General features: G+C 37.7%; 1 protein-coding gene across 3 annotated transcripts; it reads left to right on the top strand.

Moving 5' to 3' along the window:
- Positions 553–24,461, top strand: TMEM33 (transmembrane protein 33). Of its 3 annotated transcripts, none has more exons than XM_021100356.1 (8): positions 553–710; positions 854–922; positions 4,141–4,235; positions 4,440–4,627; positions 10,273–10,340; positions 10,934–11,067; positions 14,064–14,147; positions 19,092–24,461. In XM_021100356.1, exons 2-8 carry the CDS (start codon positions 881–883, stop codon positions 19,219–19,221), a joined length of 741 nt encoding a protein of 246 aa, XP_020956015.1. In that variant the 5' UTR covers positions 553–710; positions 854–880; the 3' UTR covers positions 19,222–24,461.

The following is a 27,449-nucleotide window of genomic DNA, read 5'->3' on the forward strand; positions in this document are numbered from 1 at the left end:
CCAACCTAGCCAACTTTTCTTTGTCCTTCAAAACTTAGGGCCAGAATTCGATTTTCCAGGAACCCTTCCGGGACCTGTCAGATTCAGGTCTTCTCTATGTGCTCCCTGTGATTAACTCGGGCTCTGTGCATATTACACAAGTACTGTGCTGTAATTTCAGTTTACGTATCTCTGCGGCAGTCTCATAATCATCTTTTTATCTTCCCTGCCAAGTATGGAGCCTGTCACATAGTAGGTCTCAAGAATTGCTCATTGAAAGAATCAACCTTAGAAGCAGACCACAGGGCCTCGCGAGCCCCTGGAAGAAAACAGCAAATTAAACACCTATAAGGCATCTATATTAGGAAGCAGAGAGACTATGTGGTTTGGCCATGGGCAGGAAGAACAACCTGTGAGCTGACGATGAGAGAAAAGTTGTGTCGCCAACCTTGCTTCTTAGCTTACAGAGCCAATCAATGGGCGTGCACGATGAGGGAAGCCGAGCCGAAACCAGAAAAACTACACTTCCCGTCATGCCTCAGGGCACCCCTTCGGGTTTCCTCTCTGCGTCACCGCATCTTCCCCACGGAAGTAAAGGGAGCACTTCCGGGTTCGGCAATTAACTTGGAGCCGGGTGCGTTGGATCGGTCTTGTAGGGCCTTGTTCCGAAGCTCCGCCTTCGATTCGTTCTTTCTAGAAACCCAGCTTTTGAGCTTGGCTGTGCGGGACAGGTATTTCCCGGACACTGCGGGAGCCCTGCGGGACTGTCCGCTGCACCGAAGCGGCGAGCTTTGGCACGGGGCAGGGAAGCCGGCTCCCAGAGTCGTAGCCCAGGCGCTGACCTTCCTTCTTTCTTTACTCTTGCCGATTGCAGCGTCCCAGGCGCGCGTGTGAGCCCCGCATGGCGGATACAGCTCCGAATGGCCCCCAAGGGGGCGCGGTGGTAAGTGAGCAGGCAGGGTCGTCTGGTTTGACTTGCTAGCGTCAGAAAGGAGCAGGAAATGTTGCAAGTCGGGTTCGCGGCGTTCCAGAGGCTCATTGCTTTCAGGTTGGGATTAGAGCTTGGGGTGAGGGTGGTGAGAGGCTGATTGAGAGCGAAGATGTTAGAGGGAGCTATAAGTTTCTTTCGGAAGCGACAACAGGCCGGCCTTGAACAGTGGCCCACACCTGTATGCGCACCTGTACGCCGTGGAAATTCGGCCTTCTTGTCCCTTCCCACCCCTCGGTCTCTGTCCTAGGTCCCAAGGTTGAAGATGCCGCCTGAGGTATCAAGATAAACGCTTCATTCTGTACACCTGTGCTGGCAGAGAACCGTTCTGCCTGTTTTATGCCTTTAGATAGAAATTACATAAAGGGGGGAGAGCGATCTTCCCCCCCATTTGTCATTTTACGAAGAAAAATATCGTTACGCTTTGTAAATGTTATTTTTAAAATGCAGATCTGCTGCTTACTACGTGTTTGTACCGGAAGCATAATTGCCCTCTAATGTTAAACACTGTACGTGAATTGAGCGAGTCACTTTTTTCTTTTTAAACATTTCTAACCTCTTTTTATATGCACACTTTTTCTTTTTTTCTTTACTTTGCCGAACCATTTGCTGAACCATGTATATACATCATGATGATTAACCCATGAGACTTAAATATTCTACGTGATCACAATGCAGTTATCGCAGCATTTTTTGCAGTTAATTTTGGGAAATTCCTAACATTGATACATGTTATTACCTAATATACAATTCATATTCGAACTTTCAAAGTTGTCCTTTAAAGCTGCTTCCTCCTTATCGACACTGGATGGAAAAAGTGCATTATTACATTTACTGGCCTTTGGTCCCTTTTAGTCTGGAACAGTTCCCTTGCCCTCCTGCCATTTTTTGTCTTTTAAGAGTCCAGACCTGTTGTTTTGAAGAATGTTCCTCAAATTGGAGTTGTCTGATTCCCCCCCTCCCCCAACCACCATGACTAGATTCAGGTTAAGTATTTTGGTAATAATATTACATAAGTGATATTCCATTCTTAGTGAACTGTGTATATATATTATATATTTATCAGGAAGCATTTTATGTTGATGTTCATTGGAGATGTTAAGTTTGATCATTTGGTTAAGGTGGTGTCCACTAGACTTTCTATTGTAAAGGTAACTTTTTTCCTTTTGTAAATAAAAGATATTCTGTGGTAAGACAGAGATTGTGTGAATAATTTTTCACCTTAATCGATTTTTTCACCCAAAGGTCCTTTGATATTTTTTGCTTGAATTATTTATAACATGGTCATTCAGTTCACTCTTAAAATATAAACCAGTATCCTTTTTTAAAACCTTTCTTAATTGTGTTGTAAAATACACACGCGTAAAAGTATACAAGATGAAATGCAAAGCTCAATTATTTATCACAAAATGAACACCCTAAACAAATAGGTTTGGGTTTGGTTTTTGCTTTTTTTTGGGCTGTGCCGGTGGCATGCAGAAGTTCCCAGGCCAGGGACTGAACCCATACCACAGCAGTAACAACCCGACCCTTAACTGCTAGGCCACCAGAGAACTCCAACAACAGGTTTGAAAGAAAATGTTCTAAAATTAAATTTCAGACTATCATGTAGAATCTGAATGTTTGTAAAGAAACTGAGTGCTGTAAGCTGGATTAATCCTTCCCCTTGACTACTGGTGACCATTTAAATTTAGAGGAGTCACAGCTTAGTAGGTTTGGATAGAATAAACCAGAGGAGGCATTTATCTGAAATTGCTTGCACACTGTTAGAAAGCATGCAATAAAAAAAATCCTTGAATTTTAAAATATACTTGTATTTTTTTCCCAGAAGTTTATGTCTTGTTTCAGAAGATAATTAGATTGAGTAGTGTTTTAGATTCCACTTTAAGCCCTATTAGTGAGTTTCGAAATTTTTAGTGGAAATAGTATTTCTAAAACATTAAATAGAATACAAAATACCAAAATACACCACACATAGTAGACATAAGTATTGTTTAGTGAAATTTTTGTTTAGTTCATATACTCACATGTCTGTATTGAGCCTTAATGCAAAAATCAATTAGAGTCTCAAAAAATATCAGAGTTGGCGTTCCCTGGTGGCTTAGTGGGTTAAAGATCCAGCATTGTCACTGCTGTAGCATAGGCTCCATCGCTGGCCCAGAAACTTCCACCTACCCTGAGCGTGGCCAAAAAAAATAATGTAAAGGCCACTTTAGAATTTGAATATAAAATACACTTTGAGAAAACAGATTCTAAGCTATTGCATTAGTGGCGATGAACACATCCCCTGGCAAAATGCCGCAAAAGAAAAGATAGAGGAAAAAACGGAAAAGAAAGTGATATGTGGAAGTTTAATCCAGAGCCGCAGAAACCAGGGTAAGACTTGTCAAGGAGATGCAAGAGGATAAAGAAAGTCATAAAATCAGAGGCAGGCGCCACTAATGATGGCCATGTTTTGGGCCCCTATAGTGTGTCAGGCCCTTGTGTGTATGGTGGCAAATCTTTTCATGGGCTAATGAGTTCGGTAGTGAATAACTGTTCTCTTTCGTAAGATTGGTTTCATCCAAACTGGCTTTATGAGATGCCTTTTTCACAGATCTGAGACTCTTCTATTTGAATTTGAGATTTTTCTAAGAATAGACATTCTGGTTCTCTTGAGAGCAGTTAGTTCTTATTTAATGTTCTTTTAAAGTAGATGAAGCCAGGATTACAAGCATTGAAGGAATACAGACAGTTGTAGTTAGATTTCTGTTCAGGTTTTTCTTGCCTAAGTCATCTTTTTATTAATTTTTTTGGCCATGCCCACTGCATGTGGAATTCCTGGGGCCCAGGGGTCGAACCTGAGCCACAGCAGTAACCCAAGCTGCTGCAGGGACAACGCTGAATCCTTAACCTGCTGTGCTACTGGAGGACTCCATACTTTTATTTTTTTTAAATGTCAGCTGATATTTTTCTATTTATGTACTTCCTGTGCTTCCCGTGTACGTTTGGCCTTGTTAGTGAGCATATACATGAAACAATTGTCCTAAGGATTTTTTTTCACTTAATGATCTTAAGAAAACAGTTGCTACAAGGGCATTAAGACATTTTGAATAGGAATAAAACTACATAATATCCTTGAAAACATAATTTGCATGCTTAGTTTCCTACAGTATTTTTCTTTTTAATTTTAGCAATTCATGATGGCCAACAAACTGGACACAGCAATGTGGCTTTCTCGCTTGTTCACAGTTTACTGCTCTGCTTTGTTTGTTCTGCCTCTTCTTGGGTATGTATTATACCTTGTTTCTGCCTTTGATTTGTATATATATAGTGATACTTCTAAAAAGGTGTAATAGGGTCAGGTAATTTTTTTTCCTCTTGGCAAGTAATAGATTTAGGTGTTGTGCAATTATGATGCAATTCACATAGGAGGAAGAGACAATGGTAGCTGTTTATGTCTCATGATAACCTCTCCCCTGGTAATTTGCAGGTTGCATGAAGCGGCAAGCTTTTACCAACGTGCTTTGCTGGCAAATGCTCTGACTAGTGCTCTGAGGCTGCACCAGAGATTACCACACTTCCAGTTAAGCAGAGCATTCCTGGCCCAGGCTTTGTTAGAGGACAGCTGCCACTACCTGTTGTATTCACTCATCTTTGTCAATTCCTACCCGGTTACAAGTATCCTTTTATAATTTTTTGACAGTGAAATTGTCCAGTGAGTGTATAAGGAGATCTCTTCTGATTATTTTTTGCTATAGGAATGATTTCACAATGAGGGTGTTCCATGAAGCCTGGGTTGTTTGGTTTGTTGGCACTTCATTTGAAAGAAGATACATTTAGTGTAAGAATTTCTGACTCTAAAATGTGAAGTCCAGTTCTCTTGTGGCACAGTGAGTTAAGGATCCAACATTGTCACTGCAGTGGTTTGGGTTGCTGTGGTGGCTCAGGTTCAGTCCCTGGTCTAGGAACTTCTGTGTGCCATGGACACGGCCAAAAATTAAATAAATAAATAAAATGTAGGAGTTCCTGTCATGGCTCAGAGATAATGAATCTGACTAGTATCCATGAGGATGCAGGTTTGATCCCTGGCCTTGATTAGTGGGTTAAGGATCCAGCGTTGCCGTGAGCTGTGGTGTAGGTCGCAGATGCGCCTCAGATCCTAGGTTGCTATGGCTGTGGTGTAGGCTGACAGCTCCAGCTCCTATTCAGCTCCTAGCCTGGGACTTCCTTATGCTGCAGGTGGGAGCCTAAAAAGACCAAAAAAAATAAAAAATAAAAAAAAAAAAAAGACAAAATAAATAAGATGTAAAATCTAAATTTTGAAGAGCTGATTTGGGAATTTTAATTTCGTGTCTTTGTTCTTGCCTTTTGTAAGTTTCTCCATTAGTAATGGATATTTTAAAAATTCAGATTCACAGCACCAGCCTGTGGAGGACTTGCTTTAATATCTAAATTTCTTCCATTTAATTCACATCTTTGGGAAAATGTCCTTATGTCTTGCTTTAAAAAAAGAAAAATCCTCAGCTCTTTTAACTCCCAGTAAGTTAGAAACAAATGGAAATTCATCAAGAAATACTTATTTAAGCTGAGAATGAGATAATTAATCAGTCAATAAAATAAAAAGAAATGAGTATTTGCTATGGATAGAGTAGAAAATAAGGATACATGGATACTCTTTGGAGCTAGTAAGAAATTCATTTGGAATTTGTGTGTTTATGTATTTCAAAAATCTGTTGTGGGCTAATAGGTATTCTTAAAAAGGAGAGGAACGGATTCTGCAGTTTAGTATGTTTGGGAAGCAATAGGTTAAACGTTGTTAAGTAGATTTCTTTATCGTGGGACCTTTGATAGGGTAGTGTGTAGTGTGCATTGTGAGACTGAGTTACCAGTGTTTCCTAAAGTTAATCATTTTAATAGGTTCCCCACTCCCCCTCCCCAATGAATCATCCTTCAGGAAAGTATTTTATACTTCAGAAGTGTTGCTCTTAAGTGTGCTTAAATATTTGTGATACAACTATACATAATGAAAAGCACAATAAACTATGTTTCTAACACTGAATACTACCTATTTAGGTAGTGTTTTTTATGTTCATGAGGTACCAAATTTTAAATAAAATTTTTCTTAGTCTTAAGGAAAAGAAAATAGGAGGAAAGTGAAAATTTGGGGGGCTCCTGTTTTACCAGTATATACAAACTTTTACATATTTAATCCTTGCAACACAAGAAAATTATAGTGAGCATTATAGTATTGATAAGAATACTTAGGCTCAAAGAGTTTACAATAACTTGCCTGATAACCATGTTGGCAAGTGAGTGGTAATGCTGACAAGGTCTATTTGACTTAAAGGGTCTACCTTAGCAATAGTTAATGGGTGGTTAACACTTAAATGTAGGGTTGGTTTTTTTTTGTTTTTTTTTTTGTCTTTTTGCTTTTTTTCTAGGGCCGCCCCCATGGCATGTGGAGATTCCTAGGCTAAGGGTCTAATCAGAGCTACAGCTGCTGGCCTACGCCACAGTCATGCCAGATCCGAGCCAAGTCTGCGACTTACACCATAGCTCACGGCAACACCAGATCCTTAACCCACTGAGCAAGGCCAGGGATCGAACCCACAACCTCATGGTTCCTAGTCAGATTCGTTAACCACTGAGCCACGACGGGAACTCCTTAAATGTAGTTTTAAAATATTTCTGACTGAACCTGGACAAAGTTGGTAGTTCCATATATAAATATTTCTGTATATATATTTATGGATATTCTTTTTATTAAAGTGAGTTGTTATACAATGTTGTGCCAGTTTCTCCTGTACAGCAAAGTGACCCAGCCATACATATATATACATTCCTTTTCTCATATTATCTTCCATCAGGGTCTATCCTAAGAGATTGGATATAGTTTCCTGTGCTGTACAGTAGAACCTCATTGTCTGTCCCTTCTAAATGTAATAGTTTGCATCTACTGACCCCAGTGGATATTCTGCTTAAATTCTTTGCTTTACCAAGAAAATATAAGTGGTTTGGAATATAAGAAAAAGTTTTTCATGTTTCAATGTGTTCATGAGTCTGTCTGTAATGTTGCATCATAATTTGTATTTGTTACTTTTTAAGGTAAAACTCTCTAGATAATTATTGTACTAAAACTGTAAATGATAATCGCATTTGTTTGGCACGTCACTGGATTGACCTGCTTTTGTCAGCCACATTCACTGAGGTACTTTACAATTACTAATATTAAAATTCTTGCTTTTCTGAGATGTAATGGGAAATTATAGGTTCTTGCTTCTGCCCTTAGTAGCTTAAAATTTCTTTGAAGAGAAAAATAGAAATGATAGAAACTGTGTTTTCTAGATTGTTGATATAGAGCTGTCGAGAACATCAGTATTGCCCTCTGGGACAGCTTTATTGAGTGGATCCTGAGACAGTGCTCAATGACTCATGACAGTGATGGCAACATCTCTGCCTTTTCTATCCAGTTATTTGCTAGCCCATCTCTAGGGAATGTTGAAGATTAAAGATTTCATGTTCTTTAAGTTCTTATACGGAGGGGAGGGGGGCGTAAGCAGTGGGAATAACAAACTATTAATTGGCAAGAGATAGGGATCTGATTCCTACAGTCGTTGGGTATTATGTTAATAAAAGTGAGCCCAAAGTCATTTTCACATCTTTGTTCTTAGAAAGGTGATACATTGTCTTTGTTCTCTTGTAGACTTTTTTTTTTTTTTTTTTTTTTTTTGTATTTTTAGAGCCGCACCCATGTTATATGGAGGTTGCCAGGTTAGGGGACTAATTGAAGCTGCAGCTGCCATCCTGCACCACAGTCACAGCCACGCCATATCCGAGCCTCATCTGTGATCTACACCACAGCTCACGGCAACGCCGGATCCTTAACCCACTGAGCGAGGCCAGGGATCAAACCTGCGTCTTTATGGATTCTAGTCAGATTCATTTCCGCCGAGCCATGACGGGATATCTCCTCTTGTAGACTTTTGCTCCCTTAAATTTTCTAAATAGTTTAAAAGTAGTACGTTAAGATTTTTTAATCTCTTATGGAGGATTTGTGAACCGTAGAATGTTAGAGATTGAAGACTCATTTGAAATCCCTAGCTTTGCTGGCTGCAAATTCATATGACGGAAGATGGAACTTGGCCTAGGGAAATGAGGTTGGTGTCAGAGCCAAGAGTGAGATTCAGGTATCTTTGACTCTGAATTCAGGATTCTGTTTTTATTACCTGACATTGCTTCTCTATTGAACGAGGCTTCAAGTTAGGATACATACTAAAGTTTAAATGGAATTATTTAAGAAGCATCAGAGTTTTACATTGGCTTTCGAGAGGAGAGGATTGTAGCTTTTATCAGTTTCAGTAGTATCTGTGATTCATTAAGAGCTGTAAAACTTTATTTATTTTTTGCTTTTTAGGGTTACACCCTCAGCATATGGAGATTCCCAGGCTAGGGGGCAAATCAAAGCTATAGCCACTGACCAAACCACAGTCACAGCAACGTAGGATCCGAGCCATGTCTGTGACCTACTCCACAGCTCACAGCAACACCAGATTTTTAACCTACCAATCGAGGCCAGGGTTATTAGTTGGATTTGTTTCCCCTGCGCCACAACGGGAACTCCAAGAAGTGTAAAACCTTATATGTATATGATCTCTCCTTAAGAAATTGGCATTTTACTTAGTTTTTATGAGTGGCGGGGAAGAATTAATCAGGCTATTAATTTGGAAAACTTTTATATTAGAGAATTACTTTCTTACAATACTTGGCTTTAGGTCAGTGTTTTATTTGCCAATTGGAAATTAGGATCGTTTGGGTCCTAAATGATGAGATACGGTTACAATGAATTTGATACTCAGATTGTGTTGTAGTGGTCACCGTTTTCTTCACACCAAGCTTCCAATTGGTGTAGGAAAATATAATGGTTTATTTCTTAGAAATTGCTACTATTTTTAGGACAAGTATTTTTGCTATGCATGATTAAGTCTATACAACTGGGTTTTTTGTTGTTATCAACCTAGCAGAATTTGCGGTAAGTAATCTTTTGAGCAGTTTCCATTTTCAGAAAGCTGAATGGAAATTGCATGTTTTTTTCATGACATAAAGCCAAACAATGAAACTTAAATATAAGGATTCTTTGCTTATATCTATAATTGAATTGGTGAGACTTTCAGTTGTCTGTATGGAAAACCAAATATACAGTCTTTTTTTTTTTTTTGGCAAATTGAGAGCATGTGAACTGTAAAAGCTTGATAGGAACAGTATCAAAATAATTGGGTCATTGGAGTTCCCATTGTGACTCAGCATGTTATGAACCTTACTAGTTTGCATGAGGATTCAGGTTCGATCCCTGGCCTCACTCGGTGGGTTAAGGGCCTGGCTTTGATGTGAGTGTTGCCCTGAACTGTGTCGTAGGTCAAAGACATGGTCCGGATCCCCTGTTGCTGTGGCTGTGGTGTAGGCCAGCAGCTGCAGCTCCGATTCAACCCCTAGCTTGGGAACTTCCATATGCTGCAGGTGCAACCCTAAAAAGCAAAAAAAAAAGAAAAAGAAAATCGGCTCCTTGTAAGGAAGAAATGAAAGATCTTTAGTTGAGGAAAATTAGGAAACTACTCTTTAAATCATTATCCTTTACTAAGCAGTTGAGTTGATGAAAGCAGTACAAAAGACTGTCTTGGTATTTGAAGGCTAAGTCATTTTGTCCAGGTTGGCCATTGTGGGATTAAAAGCTGTATTACTTAACGCTTTGGGATGGTCTAGATTTCAGTTTAATTAGGCACATATTTACAATATTTTATCTAGTAGAAATAGATGTAAAAAAACTTTTTTTGGGAGTTCCTGTTGTGGTGCAGTGGTTAACGAATTCAACTAGGAACCATGAGGTTTCGGGTTGGGATCCCTGGCCTTGCTCAGTGGGTTAAGGATCCAGTGTTGCTGTGAGCTGTGGTGTAGGTTGCAGATGTGGCTCAGATTCCACATTGCTGTGGATGTGGTGTAGGCTGGCGGCTACAGCTCTGATTGGACCCCTAGCCTGGGAACCTCCACATGCCACAGGTGCGGCCCTGGAAGAAGACCCCAAAAAAAGAGAAAAACAAAAAAATTTTTTTACTATTCATGAAAAGAATTGTGAACTTCAAAAAATGAAAGTTGACTTTGTTCTTCACAGATTTAAAAAAAAAAAATTTATGAAGTCTACCAGTAAAAAGCCATCACTGAACTCATTTTAGTAGATGACATCTCAAATCTGTGTATTTGAACATAACCCACAGCCTGTTTTGCAAAGTGCTTGATGAGTTTTAAATGTTTTCCTTAATTGTTTTCTTCAGTGAGTATTTTCCCAGTTTTGTTATTTTCTTTGCTTCATGCTGCCACATACACGAAAAAGGTCCTTGATGTAAGTAAAATGGTGCTTGTTTTCATTTTTGACTCCTGAATTTACAGGTAGTTAACACAAATTTGAGTTTTAAGACATTGGGCATTTGTCACAAAAAGTTCCTGTATTTCTTACAAACTTGTTCTAAATTAGTGATTTGAAAGTTTGGGAATTTTTTTATTGTTTTAGGTTTTAGTAAAATAAAAATAGTGCATTTTGTAGATAAGTGATTGAATTACAAATTACTCCCAGTTCCTGGAGGAATTTCTGAAGTTTGAAATAGATCTATTTAAGAAAAAAAAAAACAAAAAACAAAAAACTACTTTCTGTGAAATAATTTAGTCTTTCTTAAGAAAATTAGAACACCTGTGAATGAGGACTTTTTTTAAAGTTGTTTCTCTTTTGAACTCTTCAAATTCAGAAAATACAATAAAGCAGGAAAATATATTAACTTTTGTTCCTAAATAGTTTGTAAATTTTTGTAAATTTTTATATCATCATTTTCAAATAATTGTCTATGGGTTGTATTATGTATTGGATATGCTGTTTTTCTAAAAAAAAGTAATTGATCAAAGTGTTTTGTTACTTCTAATGTTTGTTTTCTTATGTTTTAGGCTAAGGGTTCAAATAGTTTACCTCTGCTGAGATCTGTCTTGGATAAATTAAGTGCTAATCAACAGAATATTCTGAAATTCATTGCTTGTAATGAAATATTCTTGATGCCTGCTACAGTTTTTATGCTTTTTAGGTAAGAATCAACAGATTTGTTTTAGGAGGCTTGATGTCTTAGTGAACATAATAAGTATTTTATCCTGCTTGCATGTGTTGTAGTAGCTCCTGTTATGCAGGGCTGGGTGGATCTTAGCAATCATCTTTTCCCATGATAATAGGTAGAGAACCTAAGATGTTATAGTAAACCTTGGAATTTGTCTTATCATTTTGAAAATTAATTTCAGAAAAACTATTTTTGGAAGAATCTTGGGAAGGCTAATTTAGTCCATTCTAACATTACTGAGATGATTTTTCCCATCCTAAAGAAAAATCTGAAAAGTTAAGCTCTGGTATTAACAGGTGCTCCATGCTTTTGTATCTTAATTATAGAAGGAATGCATGAATAAAGAAACTTTCCTTTTAAAAGTTGGAACATTAGAATAATATTGATATATCTATGTATATTTTTGCATTTAAGTTTTAGAACTGCAGTTGTGCCCGGGAAGTTCCCTTCGTGGCTCAGTGGTTAACGAATCTGACTAGCATCCATGAGGACACAGGTTTGATCCCTGGCCTTGCTCAGTGGGTTAAGAATCAAGCGCTGCAGTGAGCTGTGGTATATGTCGCAGACATGGCTCAGATCCTGAGGTGCTGTGGCTGTGGTGTAGGCCAGCAGCTATAGCTTCGATTTGACCCCTAACCTGGGAACCTCCATATGCCCCGGGTGCGGCCCTAAAAAGCAAAAACAGAACAAAACAAAAGCTGTAATTGTGCCCAAATTACTGCTTTTTCAATTTTTGGTTTCTCAAGTAATAAGACATTACAGATAAAAGCTGAAATACTGTTTGACTATGAATCCTAGTTGCAATTCTGTCCTCTCCTTCCCAGAGGTAAAGAGTTTGATATGTGTACATGTATGTAGCTCTTTTAAAATACTTACACAGAAAAATAAAATACACAAATAGGTAGAAAATATATATTATTATTTTTAGGTATGAGGCTTTGTTTCGTTTTTATTTTACATCAGAAGCATCATGATGCATCAGTTGTTTGCATCCTGCTTTTTTCACTCACACAATTTGTTTTTGTGACTTATATTGACATTCGCAGTTCTGATTTGTTTCATTTAATGGCTGTATAGTGTTTTGTCATATGAGTATGCTGTATTTTATTGCCCATTCCCCCACTGATGCCCATTTGTTTCCAGATTTTTACTTTTCCAGATGTTAATGCACTAAACTTTTTTTTTTAACCTGTCTGCTGCTACTTCTGTGTGAGTCTGTACTTTTGCTGAGTCTGAGCTAGGTGCATTTTATTTTTTTAATTTTATTTTTGTCTTTTTGCCATTTCTTGGGCCGCTTCCGTGGCATATGAAGGTTCCCAGGCTAGGGGTCGAATCAGAACTGTAGCTGCCGGCCTACACCAGAGCCACGGCAAAGCAGGATCCGAGCCGCTTCTGCAACCTACACCACAGCTCGTGGCAATGCCGGATCCTTAACCCACTGAGCAAGGCCAGGGATCAAACCCACAACCTCATGGTTCCTAGTTGGATTCATTAACCACTGAGCCACGACGGGAACTCCGAGGTGCACTTTATATTTAATAGACTGTACTATCTTGTCCTGATTTCCATAATCTCATTACCTTTTTTCCATAATCTCATTGATTTGTAATGAATTCATTTTGGTCTATGAAATATTTTAATGTTCTTTGTCTTTGTTAACTGGTGAGGTTTTATATACTTGACAGTTGTTACTCCTTTCTTTAACAGTCTTTCTTTAAGCTACTAATAGAGTTTTCTAGATTTTTCTTTTAAATGCATCTATACCATTCTTATAATATTTTCCTCTGAAAAGTCCAGGATCACATGTTTAAAGTTGTAGGGTTCCAAAGTAGATAATATAATCTAAATAAGGTCCTGGAATGACACAGTGGAAAGACTTTACTGGATGTTAGGGAGCTGGATTCTGGTTGATTTGACCATTAACTTTACTTTCTGAGCCTTGATTTTTCCACATTTAAAAAACTGCTAATAGTTGAAATAAATAATTGTCAGAAATCCATCCAGGTGTAACATTCTGTGAATGTTGAATATAGGATTTGATGCAGCTGTATTTGGGAAATGGTGGATATAACATTTAATTATAAGTTTGTAATTGTGTTAATTATGAAAGTAATATACAATTTAGGGATAAAAGGCCAAAAAATTTTTACCTAATAAACAAACCAGGAGTTCCCACTGTGGCTCAGTGGGTTAACGATCTGGCTTGTCTCTGTGGAGTGCAGGTTCAGTCTCTGGCTTGGTGCAGTGGGTTAAATAAGGATCTAGCATTGCTACAGCTGTGGCATAGGTTGCAACTCTGGCTCAGATTCAAGCCCTGGTCCAGGAACTTCCACATGCTGCAGAGGTGGGCAAAAGAGAGAGAAAAAAAAAGAGAATCACATTTAGCACCTTAATGTATTTATTCTGCCAAAAGGTAGGATTTTTAGGGATGGGGTTATTTGGGCTTCTTTTGTTTTGTTTTTTGTTGTTGTTGTTTTGGAGGGTATTTTGACTGTACCTGCAGCATGCGGAAGTTCCTGGGACAGGGATCACACCCTCACCATTCCTGTAACTAGAGCCACAGCAGTGACAATGCCAGGTCCTTAACTCACTGAGCCACAAGGGAACTCCCTCCCAAAAAAGTTTTAAAATACAGGGTTTTTTTGTTTGTTTTTTTGTTTTTGTCTTTTTAGGGCCACACTTGCCACACATGGAAGTTCCCATGCTAGGGGTCCAGCTGGAGCTGTAGCCACTGGCCTATGCCATAGCAATACCAGATATGAGCTGCATTTATGGCCTACAACAACTCAGATGGCTCATGGCAACACCAGATCCTTAACCCACTGAACAAGGCCAAGGATCGAACCTGCATCCTTGTGGATACTAGTCAGATTCATTTCCACATTCTCCAATTAAATTGCCTTTTAAGTTTTGTGAGCATGCATATGAATTCATAATGTATTTATTCCTCTTGTATTTGTTTATTTCAGTGGTCAAGGAAGTTTGCTTCAGCCTTTTATATACTATAGATTCCTTACTCTTCGGTATTCCTCTCGCAGAAATCCATATTGTCGGTAAGCTGGTGATGAGTTTAAATCTGTATTATTTATTAAGGGTATTGTGATAAAGAGTATTTAACTTTTAAAAGTTGTTTAACTTTTATGTTAGAATCTTTAGAAGCAAGCAGTGTTTTTGTAAACTTAAGTGTTAGGCCTTAGAACTGTCTAGGATTGATGAAGAGGTGATTGTTTTTCTTTTCAGACAGTAAGACTGGAGTTTTCTTGATCCCCTCTAAAACAGCTAAAGCGTAGGAATTTGAAGATGTGCAGGATGTAAGTCCCACTCTGATGGAACTTTTCTAGTTTGAAGAAACAAAAACACATGTCAAATAATAAAAACGGAAGCAATAGCTCAGGATACAATATTCACATGTCAGTCTATGATAAATTGTTATGTTTGTTCTGTTGTATCAGTACTGTAGTCAGTAAGAGAGGAGAGGTCATTGAGACAGAAGATAGAAGAGCCCAGGAAAGTTTGAAAGAGATTTTAATTTGTTCTGCAAGGATTAAATTCTTTGAATAGACAGAATAGGGAAAAGCAAAGCCCAGGAAAGTTTAAAAGAGATTTTAATTTGTTCTGCAAGGATTAAATTCTTTGAATAGACAGAATAGGGAAAAGTTAAGTAGGTAAACAGTAGGAGCACAAGTTCAGAGGCAAGAAGATTATAAAGCAGAGTTTAAGGGGGCTTGAGTTGACCTGTTTGACTCTCAGGGGGATTCTGAATGGAGAGTCGTTGGAGCAAAGGTTTAAACCAAAAGGTATATTGGAGCCATATCATAAAAATTATTGAGTTTCAGGGTATGAAGTTTTGGGACTTCCTTTTTTTTTTTGGCCAGACCTGCAGCATGCAGAGTTCCTGAGCCAGGGATCTAAGCTATACCACAGCAGCAACGTGAGCCACTGCAGTGACAACACCGGATCCTTAATATGCTGTGCCATAAGAGAACTCTGTAACTTACTTTTTAGATGTATAGAGGAGTTCCCGTTATGGCGCAGTGGAAATGAATCCGACTAGGAACCATGAGGTTGCGGGTTCGATCCCTGGCCTTGCTCAATGGGTTGAGGATCTGGTGTTGCCATGAACTGTGGTGTAGGCCGGCAGCTATAGCTCCCATTCAGCCCCTAGCCTGGGAACCTCCATATGCTGCAGATGCAGCCCTTATAAGCAAAAAAAGAAAAAAGTAGATGTATAGAAATGACAATTTTGACATGATCATAATGGGAGCCTTGTGTAGAATTGTTTGGAGTGAAAAAACGAAGAAGCAGAGAAGTATTTTAGTAAATTACTATACTGTTCAGGAATGGGGCTTAAATTAATATACAATAAATTATACCTTCTGATCTCAAAAATTAAAGGAAACATAAATGAATAGCTATTTTTAATAGCTTCTTATGTTACTCAGATACTAATGTTAACATAGGTTTTGTTTTCACACTTTAAATAATTTCATGATGTAGTAGAATTTAGCCAGATACCCAGTGAGTGTATTAGTGTGTTCTCTATTATATTTTTACAAACAAAGTAAAATGAATTTGAATGCTGGCCTATCATTTGTCAGGTGTGTGACTTTAGGTAAGTTATGTAAATTTTAATTTCCTTACTGGCAGAGAGAAAAACCTGGAGATAAAATGAATTAGTGTTTTTTAAAGTGCTTAGATTGTTTTTTTTGTTTGTTTGTTTGTTTTGCTTTTTAGGGCCACACTTGAGGCGTATGGAGGTTCCCAGGCTAGGGGTCGAATCGGAGCCACAGCTGCCAGCCTACACCACAGCCACAGCAACGCCGGACCCCCAACCCACTGAGCAAGGCTAGGGCTCGAACCCGAAACCTCATGGTTCCTAGTCAGATTTATTTCTGCTGCAACACGATGGGAACTCCTAAAGAGCTTAGATTCTATATGGTTCTTTTTTTTCTTTGTATGGCTGCACCTGGGGCATATGGAAGTTCCCAGACTATAGTTGAATTGGATTAGCAGATGCAGGTCTATACAACAGCCACAGCAATGCTGCATCTGAGCTGCTTCTGTGGCCTATGCCACAAGCTTGTTGCAACACCAGATCCTTAACCCACTGAGGGAGGCCAGGGATGGAATCTGAATCCTCATGGACACTATGTTGGGTTCTTAACCCGCTGAGCCACAATGCGAACTCCTGAAGGGGGTTTTATATTTTTACAGTACTTCCTAAAATAGAGCTTACTTTCTTTAGGTACAGGTTTTTAATAAATCCCTAGTTAAAAGTAAACCTTTAATTTTACTTGATTGCATGAATTTTCCCCCTTTTTCTTCTAGTCCGTGCATTCATTTTAGACATCATATTCTGGTTCCCTACCCTGAGATCAGCTTTTCATCAGCAGATTTGCTTTTTTCTTCTCTTTATCTTCTTCTTCTCTACTCGCATTTTTTCCACATGCCCTTAAATGATATCAGCACTTGCATTAAAAAAGAAAGAATAGCAGTGGATCAAGATAATGCATATGTATTAATAAACATTTCACATTAGCACATGTTTAATCAAAACAGTGGAACGATAATGTTTTCAAGGTGCCCTCTGACTTTATTTATTAGACTCATTTTTTTCTGTAGACAGTGATTGTGTGTTACCATAACAAGTTTATGTGGGACTCAGAGCTGGGTGAATTAGAGGGCTACATATGTCAACATGATGATGGAGGTGCTGTGAAGGCACAGAGAACAGAGGGAGACATGAGAACTCCCTGAGGAGGTGGTAATTTAAGCGAAGGCTTCCTCAGTCTGAGTTCTGGCACACGAGCGCTTGAATGCACTTGGCGTGCCAGTAGTTACATGTCATTTGAGCTGAGGGAGTGTAAAGGGACATAGTAAAGATTTCTGCCTAGACAGGTTGATGGGAACTAGACATAAAAGGGCTTGGATTTTATGCCAAGATAGGAAGAGCATTGGAAGTTTGTCATGTGGAGGGGTTGAGAACATGGTAAGATGGGAGTTCCCGTCGTGGTGCAGTGGTTAACGAATCCGACTAGGAACCATGAGGTTGTGGGTTCGGTCCCTGCCCTTGCTCAGTGGGTTAACGATCCGGCGTTGCCGTGAGCTGTGGTGTAGGTTGCAGACGCGGCTCGGATCCTGCGTTGCTGTGGCTCTGGCGTAGGCTGGTGGCTACAGCTCCGATTGGACCTCTAGCCTGGGAACCTCCATATGCCGCGGGAGCAGCCCAAGAAATAGCAACAACAACAACAACAACAAAAAGACAAAAGACAAAAAAAAAAAAAAGAGAGAACATGGTAAGATCTGATTTAGAAATACTGTTCCAGAAGATGGATTTCAGCTTCACTAAAAGGACCAGCTTGGAGACTCTTAGACTAGTCCAGAGTCTGAACTAATTCAGTGGTAAAATAAAAAGGATAAATTTGAGAGAGATTTAGGAGGGTAGGAAATTAGGGCATAGGAAAGAAGAATGAGATAAAGAAGACATCTTCAGATTTCTGGTCTAGGAACTGTACAGAGTTGTGGGCAGTGGGGTTTGTCACAAAGATAGGAGATCCACGAGGAAAGGCAAAGTTTTGGATAAATGTGCATCTTTCCAAATTTCCTTCCTGTTTTTGTGTGTGAGTGTATTATGTCCTTTTTAAAAACAAATTATTGCCTTTAACCACAAGAATAACAACACAAGTGCTCCCGTGTTGCTCAGCAGGTTAAGATCCAGCATGTCACTTGCAGCAGCTTGGGTTGCTGCTGTGGCATGGGTTCGATCCCTGTCCCAGGAATTTTGGCATGCCACAGGCTCAGCGAAAACAAACAAACAAACAAAAAACATGCAAAAAGGTAGAAGTTGCCATTGTGGTGCAGCAGTAATGAACCCAGCTGGTGTCCATGAGGATATAGTTTGATCTCTCGTCTTTCTCAGAAGGTTGGGATCCAGCATTGCCATGAGCTGTGGTGTAAGTCACAGATGCGGCTCGGATCCCAAGTTGCTGTGGCTGTGGCTGTGGTGTTGGGTGGCAGCTGCAGCTGCGATTCGACTCCTAGGCTGGGAACTTACATATGCCACAGGTGCAGCCCTAAAAAAATTTTTTAAAAAAAGCAAAAACGTAGAAGTTGTGCCTTTATGTCAGATGAGTCAGCGTATTAAAATTGTGAACAGCCAAGCTTACCCTTGATGGTTCTTTAAAGCACTTATACACTACAGTGCAATACACATGATTCTCTGTCTACTAGCCAGTGTCTCCCGTATGTGTTACGTGTGTGTGATTACAGTATGCAATAGAGCGTACTTTGTAGGCAACTAGCACGGTTAGGGAAAGTCACGGTCCACTACCTGTTTGGATGCAAACATGCAGCATAACATGGGTGTAACGGCAGAGAGTAGTAGTAGGAGATGACGCAGGAAATTCGACCGAGACTAGATTGTACAGGGCATTTGATGTTGGGGACATGGGGTTTAGTTTGAAGGCAAACAAGAGCCAGTTTGATCAGTGGGATGATCTATTTGGAAGGTAACAGTTATTGAGCATCTAATGTGTTGTCTCACTTAAACTCCCTTATGATTCTAATAAGTACATATTCCCATTTTTTCAGATAAGAAAAGCTCTTAGAGGCAATATGGTCTTTTAAGGAAATAGGTGGGATTGTTCCTGTTATATAATTTTCACTCTCATGCTCTTTTTTAGAACTAGTCGAATTTGCTTAAGTTAAATGTGAAAATGATGTAACTCAACTGTAAAGATGATATAAATCATTTCTAATCTCAGCCCTCTGAGAGAGCCATTTATTAAATGCTTTTGTTAAGTGAACCTTTTCTCTGAAAAAGGACACAGGTGCTGATTTTGAGACTTTTTATTTTGTGTGTTCCCTACAGTGTACCCTGGTTATTTCTTCTACTTCACAGTCTTTAATGGCTATGGGAAAGTCCTTCACCAGTGTTCGCTCTTGCATTATGGTACTTTTTCATTGGGTTTCTGAAAGACAATTATTTTATTTTGCAGGACCTTGTTTAATGAACTGAGGATTGTTGTCGAACATCTAATAATGAAACCTGCTTGCCCACTGTTTGTGAGAAGACTTTGTCTCCAGAGCATTGCCTTTATAAGCAGATTGGCACCAACAGTTGCATAGTTTAACAACCAGCTAAGTTAGATGTAATATAAATAAGCATTATTAGCTGCTGGTACTTTTGCTAGGGGTGGTTAATTCCAAGTGTAAAACTGACCTCAATGCAATTTATATAATTAACATAAATGCATCTCAGTAGAAAAATAATCATTTTCCTGGCATGTTAAATCAAGCCTTTTAAACATTTTCTGAGAAACTTTTATTGTAATGTATTGTTAATAGCTAAGGAAGTCTGGATCTTGTGATAAATGTATCAAAAATTCTTTAGATGCTGCTGTGCCTTTATCATGAAGTTCTTTATTTCTCTAAAAATAGCTCTAAAATTTGTTGCAATCTAATTGGTAATCTGAATTTGTATCTGGCATGAGTTCATTAAGATAATACTAACATGTAAATTCAGTATATTTTGAGACAGTATTCTTTTGCCATTCAGTAATTTTGGTTGATGATTTTAACAGAAACATTTTGCACTGTATTTAATTTCAGATTGTTTTTAAAGTGACTTTGTGCCGCTTTGTGAGGACAGATTTATTTTGGATATACCATTATAAGAGGAATTTTATATGTGTCTTATGCTAATGACCTTCCAAAATTTTATTTTCATAATTACTTCTTTGGCTTTGAATTTTTTTTTTTTAAAGCCCAACTGTAAGCTAGTTAGCTAATTGGGTATAAATTTTTGGGGTCACCTAAGTGTTTTATGTCAGAGAGAAGTAGTAGTTTTCCTTTCAGAGACCCACTGAATAATATTTCTCAAGTAGGAAATCCTTCTTTTAGAAATGTGGACACATAGCTTTTAGTATTATTGTAGTTTACAGAATTAGGGCAGATTCTTGACTGCCGGTTTTCTCAGTTTCTTACTTAGGCTTGAATTTCCATAGACAATTGTAGCTGTTCACATGCCTTTTGAAAGGAATGTAACTGAAGATTGAGTGTATGACTAAACTTGGTGTCTGTTCTGAAATAATAATGAAGATTACACAATACCCATCAAATCTGATTTAAAAGACTAAATAGAAAGGTTTATAGGTAAGGTTATTGATTGGCAGTGGGGCTGGAAGAAGAGTTGTGGGAGAAATAGTGTGCATTTCAATTTTGTAATGCATAGATAAATTTGGGGAAATTGGATGTATTATGCAACTGTGATTTGAGTTGTATAATATGTTAAATCCATTTGTTGAGCTTCCATCAACTTTTATAAAATTCATTCTGATCTTTTACTGTTGCATGGTTGGAAATGTTTAAAATATTGCAAAATGTTAATTTAGAGTCATGTAATGGTTTTTGTAACCAGTTTTCTTCTGTCTGCATGTAACTTGGATTTTTCAAATACACTCAGTGACTTATCAGTAACATCAGTTTTCTTTTTATTCAACTTTTCAGTCTATGGAAATGTGATACCTACTCAATAGCTCAACTGTAACCAGCTATTTTTGTAATTTTGTAATATTTATCTACTAAGTTAGAGAAGTAGCCTCATAATATGCAGTCGATTATGTGTGTGTAGTGTGTGTATGTGTGTGTGGCCAGTCTCATCACTATATATGTAATTTGATGGTTTTAAAAACTAACTTTTCTAGAGCAATAAAGTAACTGTAACGTTAAGTAAACAATATATTATTGATTTCTAACGATGTTTCTAAAAATTTGAATTATATCAAGAAATTTTGGCAGCTGAAGGCATATTTATTTTTAAGTTACTAGAGTCTTTTTGTTTTCTATAATTTTTTAATCTTGAGATAATTTTAGATTTGTAGAAGAGTTGTAAAAAAATAGTAAAGTGTCCCTGTATACCCTTTACTCAGCTTCCCTTTATGTTAACATTTTCTGTACCTGTACAACTTTTACCAAAACTAAGAATTTAACCTTATAACAATACTATTAACTATTGGCTATTAAGGTAAAGAATTTATTCATATTTCACCAGATTTTCCATTTATTTTCTTTTTGTGTGCTCTGTTCTTTACCTTGTTTCTTTTAATGATCTATATGCCTCTGTTTTTAGTTTTTCCTATTTTAAAAATTACTGTTGGTCAAAAAGATTTTCCTAAAGGAAATAATTTATCTTGGTTTTAAAAAACAATTTAACATTAAAACTACTATTACAACAATTTAAAACAGTTTGTGCTTCAAAAGTCAACCCCACATAATGGGGCTATATTTCTGATAGGTTCATGCTCTTTAAAGGAAGGCTTGATTTATAAATAAAATACTCAAACTCATGAAAAAATAAATCTTACAATTTGAGCATTAATAGAGTTTAGTTTGCATGAAATTGTAGTTAGAAAATGTGCAGTATGAGTATGAACAACGAGCCAATTTAACATCTGAAATTACAGTGTAACTTGTATATCAGATTTTACATTAAGGAAATATAATAGCAGTATATAGAATGAATGTACTAGGAGAAATTATAGCTGCATAGCTGAATTTATTTTTACTTACAGATTTACAAAAAAGTGGTTTAACATCTAGAATATTTAATTCTTTAGGAAGTGGTATAGTGCCACTAGCACTTTTAGATATTAAACCTTCTTGGACAGGTGGAGGCCTCATATAAAACCTACTTTAGTCTAACACAGATTCTATATTCTTTTGTACACTTGATTCTCATGAATTTTAACTCTATTTAACATTAATCCAAAGAGAAATTTCTTAAATAACAATTTGTACTTAAATTTTCTTGGAGTAAAAGTCACTATGGTTAGATGCTCCTGGAAGAAGCAAGCAAGAAAGAAAGCTAACATTATTAAATTTAGTTATTTAGGAACCTCCCTTCCAGGGAAAATCAAGGCATGCTAATATTAAGCCAGAAGTTGTGAAAGTTTTATGAAGTCTGTTGTAAAGCTAAGAACTATAAAACTTTTGAAATACTTCATTTCTTCCTAAAAAATCAGGATCAAAAATTCAGATTAAGTTTGTGAGTTAAAGTTTGAAATCAGAATGAATGAAGTTAATTTTGAAGCACTGTGGTAAAGATCCTTATCTAAAGTTATAGGAATTTGATTTAATTAATATAGTGCCGAAACTCCCCTCCACCCACCCAACCAAATCCCTTTTCCACTGCTAGACTCAAAGCTCTCACCTAAATTGAGACTGAGTTTTATTCTGTAATGAAGACCTCATGGGAGAAAGTAACCACAGTTATGTTTATGAGCAGTAGGTGGCACTCTTTCCTTGAGGAGTCCCCAGCTGTTTTACACCCCTTGTTGGAAGGTAAAATACCATTAAATGCTGACTTAGGTAAGGACCTGAATTCTATGACTCTTTAATATGCAGTTATTCAATATTCAGTAAATATTTAGTAAGCATTTGCTGTGAGTACAATTTTAAAATACCAAAATGTTCAAAAACCAGAACAAGTACCCTATTAATATCTGCTTTCTAGGTAAAAAGTAAAATAGGCCACAATTGGTGGCATTTCTCAGATCATGGTCTTTCTGCTGTTTCTGTTTTTGTTTTCATAAGTGCCTAAATCATGTAAACTCATCAATTATAAAATTATTCTCTTCATTTTCAGGTTTGTAAAAGTGGTCCTTAAATTTTTTTCATGGTCATTTTGTAGATACACAAGGTATTGCGCATTCCATCTCTTAAAATTTAGACTTTTCACAATAATACACAAGCTTATTGAAATTTGTGGATATTAAGAATAGTATCTAGATTTGTAAATTCAGTTTGAGTTGCAGAAATTTGTTTCACTGAACACCTCCTTGGAATTTCTCTAGAATTCAGAATTCTGTAGAGGCTATATGAGGCTCAACAGATAGAATACCAAAGGCAGGCATGTTTTATAAGTCAAGGGGTTATTTCCAGAGATCATTTTAATGAGCATTCCTCTTAAAATATTCTGGGTGGAAAGTTGTGATTGGATCTGGTGTTAAGGATTAGAAAAGAGCTTCTAAAAGTTTGGGAGGTTTCCTGGTAGCAGTTATTCTAGGATATGTCTATCTTCTAAGATGGTTTTTGGAGGGATTCTTAGAAGGAACACGTTCCTGTGGGAGGGACTTCACTCTGGTCTTTCTCCTCTTGTGCAGTAAAATTGTGCAGTGCATTTCACACTGACCTGCATTGAATTTGAGTTGATGTGACGAGAGATACAGTATTTTTTTAGTCCAGGAGATTCTTTTTCTTAGAAGATAATAGGAAAAATTATTGTTGGATATCTTTGCTGGAATCTAAAAATTAGCTCTTATGCCAGGAAAAGGAAAGGCCCAAGAGTCATTTCACTTTTTCCATCATAGTTTGTAACGCTACCTTTTTGGATGCTCAGTCCTTTTTCAAACCTTTTTTTCTTAATTCACGACAGTTTAATTTCAAACTTTGACTATTTTCTTTTGTAACTTTAAAATAGAGTGCTTTTGACATGAATTTTTGCTTATGTATGTATTTGTAAGTTGAGACCAAATGGGCGAAGTCTTGGGTAGGTAACATTTGTGATGTGTTTGTACTGGAACAAATGTAAAAGGGTCACAAAGAGTAGAAAGAGAGTCATAAATGACTGCTTGATATATAAATGCATTACTTGTGGTGCTCTATATAATGGGATATATTGAAAAAATTTTGTATATACAGTATGTCAGCATTTCTTAGTAACTTCTCTTGAATCCATTTTTAATATCTAATATTATACAGGTTGGGGAGTTATATACTCTTCAGGCCAGTACCATCCAGACTGTATAAATTTATGAAATAAATTGAAAAATTCATCATTCCCCTGTATTCAAGACCAAAGCACATAAATGCTAATGTAGGGCTCAGAGGGGAAATATATTGCTCCTGAATATTTGAGAAAATGTGAAGTCCTTTCAAGAAAATCTAATAAACATAATAATCATAGCCTGCTGACACTAAGGAAAAAGGACCTCATTCACTCTTTCTTTTATGCAGCGGTTTACTGGTCCCTACTGATTTCCAAATTGGATCGCCATAGTAAATTATCTATGCTGGTACCTGTGAAAGTAAGCCCTGGGATCCATATTTGTTTTCTGTTCTGCTTAAATCAGCAAGAATGATAAATTTGATGGTGTGAAATTGGAAGTGTCAAGGGCTCTCTTTGGTGATTGAGCAAAATAATGTCTCCACTTGTAATTTACTGTGACCCTGTTTCACTGTATGTGCTTTGTATATCTAATATTTATTTCAATACGAATTAAATTGTTCCTTCATCTGTACTGTTATAGCTAAGATTTTATTGATGTAAAAATCAAATTGTGTAATAAAAAATCTCTCTGGATTTAAGCTGATTTGAAAATGTTAATATTGCAAAAAAGCATTTAGTTAGAATTTAGCCTTCCATTGTGCTTCATTGCCTTATTGTTAGAATAAGGTAAATTTGAATTCTTCTATTGTCTTCACCTCATCTCAAGTAATAGAACTGGTGTAATTTTGGATCTAGTATGAAACTGGGAAAAAATGTGCTCTACGGTAAAACTGGAAAAAAAAAGAAAAGTTACAGTGGATCTCTCAGCTATTTGCTTGCTCTCCTGTACTCTTTTGTTTAGTGAAATTTACAGCCTAGTGGATGAGTTATTTGTAACCCTAAATGATTTCACAATATACAATATATTCAAAGTCATGAATCAACAGAGAAGAACATAGAGGATGTATTTCTCTTCCAGATGTTTAGAGTCGGCAGAGATTTTCTGTGGCAATTTTAATAACTGATGCTAACTAAGCAAAACAGTGTACAAACAAGTTAAATCCTTGTCCACTTAGAGATTATAGTCTAAGAGGCATTATGGAAATCAGTTGTAAAGACAGTTTGACAGGTCAATAAATACTAAATTAGTAAATGAGTTGTCCACTTAAGGGGAAAAGTGTTTGATAGCTCTGTAAATACAAAGTATTAAGAGAATTGATCTCCTGAAGACTTAGTGATATAGGATCTTAGGAGTATATACACTGGGGGTTTTTTTGTTTTGTTTTGTTTTTTCCTTTTTCTAGAGCCACACCCACAGCATATGGAGATTCCCAGGCTAGGGGTCCAATCGGAGCTACAGCTGCCACCCTACACCACAGCCACAGCCATGTGGGATCCAAGCTGGGTCTGCAACCTACACCACAGCTCACGGCAGATCCTTAACCCACTGAGCGAGGCCAGGGATTGAACCTGAAACCTCATGGTTCCAAGTCGGATTCGTTAACTCCTGAGCCACTACAAGAACTCTAGGAGTATATATGTTGTTAATTCATAATGTTCTTTCCCTTGACATATGAGCATATTTGAAGCTGTTGATAAAGTAATTCCGAGCTTTGGGAAGGGAAAGGTCATCTCATTCCTCAAGCCTGGTTGAGTGGACAGACATCTTGAAGAATTGGTCAGCCGAGATCCTTGAGTTAGCTGACTAAACAGGTGATTTGTTGACAAAGGTTTTTGTGCAGGTGTCTCTGACTTGAAATAATGGTCCTTGATACTACGAATTACTAAGTTCATGTTTTGCAGTTCAGTTTAGTAATACCCAATTTAAGATGATATCCAGTATCATTTTTTGAAGAGTGTAGAAATTACCTTTTTAATCCCTTTATTTGAAAGATTAAGCTTCCTTTTAGGGCTTACTGTATTATTAGGCATATTTTGAACTGATGTTTGTTTATTGGCCTTGCCTGTGGCATGTGGAAGTTCCTGGGCCAGGGATCGAATCTGAGCCATAGCAACAACCCAAGACAACGCAGGACCCTTAACCTGCTGAGTCACAAGAGAATTCAGAACTGATGTTTTTTATATAAACTTTATATTTGCCTTTCCTGAAGACAGTCCTCAATCTCAAAAGCAGAATATTTCTTACAAAAAGAACAGTTTTTAGAAAAATGTTTTGAGGTCTTTGATATTTTTAGTTATATGGTTATATTGCTGGCAACTAAATGTTTTTTTCAAATTAGGTAACTCCTCTGTGGCTCACCAGGTTAAGGACCCAGTGTTGTCACTGCAGTGGCTCAGGTCGCTGCTGTGTTGCAGTTTCTCCCTGGCCCAGGAACTTCCACATATTGTGGGCATGACCAAAAAGGAGAAAAAAAAAAAATTACCCTTATAATTGCAACTAGCAGAAGGCTTATTTTCTTTATGTTTATATTGTGGTAAAGTCAGAGGATCTCTAAGGTTTATTATTTATCCATTTGGGTTTCTATGTTCATTATAGTTGCTCTACAGTGGTTTTGTGACAGATCTAATTAACTACACATCTATATAGTACTAATACACTTAGAAAAACATAAGTATGGAGTTCCCGTCGTGGCGCAGTGGTTAACGAATCCGACTAGGAACCATGAGGTTGCGGGTTTGATCCCTGTCCTTGCTCAGTGGGTTAAGGATCCGGCGTTGCCGTGAGCTGTGGTGTAGGTTGCAGACGCGGCTCGGATCCGGCGTTGCTGTGGCTCTGGCGTAGGCCGGTGGCCACAGCTCTGATTGGACCCCTAGCCTGGGAACCTCCATATGCCGCGGGAGCGGCCCAAAGAAATAGCAAAAAGACAAAAAAAAAAAAAAGAAAAAAAGAAAAACATAAGTATCTCTTAAACCTTTGATAATATAATGCACAAGCAACTTTTAAGGTGGTTTATAAAATCATTCCTAGTCTATTTTCTGTATACTGGTAGTTCTCAGATTCTCAAGTTTTAAAATATTAGAATCTTGGCGTTCCCCTCGTGGCACAGTGGAAACAAATCCGACTAGACATATTTTGTAGGTTCGATCCCTGGCCTCACTTGGCGGGTTGAGGATCCAGGTTGCCGTGAGCTGTGGTGTGGTTTGCAGACACAGCTTGGATCTGGCGTGGCTTGGCTGTGGCATTGGCCAGTGGGTACAGCTCCGATTAGACCCCTAGCCTGGAAACCTCCATATGCCTCAGGTGCAGCCCTCAAAAAAAAAAAAAAAAAAAAAAAAAAAGACAATAAATAATAAAAAATAATAAAATGTTAGAATCTTATATTAACTATGGTACAGGCAAGTTGCTCCTTGGTGGCATATTTTTGGAAAAATAATTCTATTGGCTCTCATTTTTCCTATGATAAAGAGTCATGCGAGGGGGCTGGAAAGAGGAACATAGATTGATTTGATTTGATTTCCAATTGGTTTCATTTTATTTTATTTTATTTATTTTTTGGCTGCCCTGTGGCATATGGAGTTTCCAGGCCAGGGATCAGATCCAAGGCAAAGTTGCAACTTAGGCCACAGCTATGGCAATGGCACTGCTAGATCCTTTAACCCCCTGTGCTGGGCCAGGGGTCAAACCTGC

Source organism: Sus scrofa, chromosome 8, assembly GCF_000003025.6.
Source record: "Sus scrofa isolate TJ Tabasco breed Duroc chromosome 8, Sscrofa11.1, whole genome shotgun sequence".
Classification (NCBI taxonomy): Eukaryota; Metazoa; Chordata; class Mammalia; order Artiodactyla; family Suidae; genus Sus; species Sus scrofa.

Coding starts and splice junctions, on each gene's coding strand:
- TMEM33 (XM_021100356.1), top strand. CDS start 881: ATGGCGGATACAGCTCCGAATGGCCCCCAAGGGGGCGCGGTG. Junction 4,628..10,272: donor CAATTCCTACCCGGTTACAA/GTATCCTTTTAT, acceptor TGTTTTCTTCAG/TGAGTATTTTCCCAGTTTTG. Junction 14,148..19,091: donor CGCAGAAATCCATATTGTCG/GTAAGCTGGTGA, acceptor TTTATTTTGCAG/GACCTTGTTTAATGAACTGA.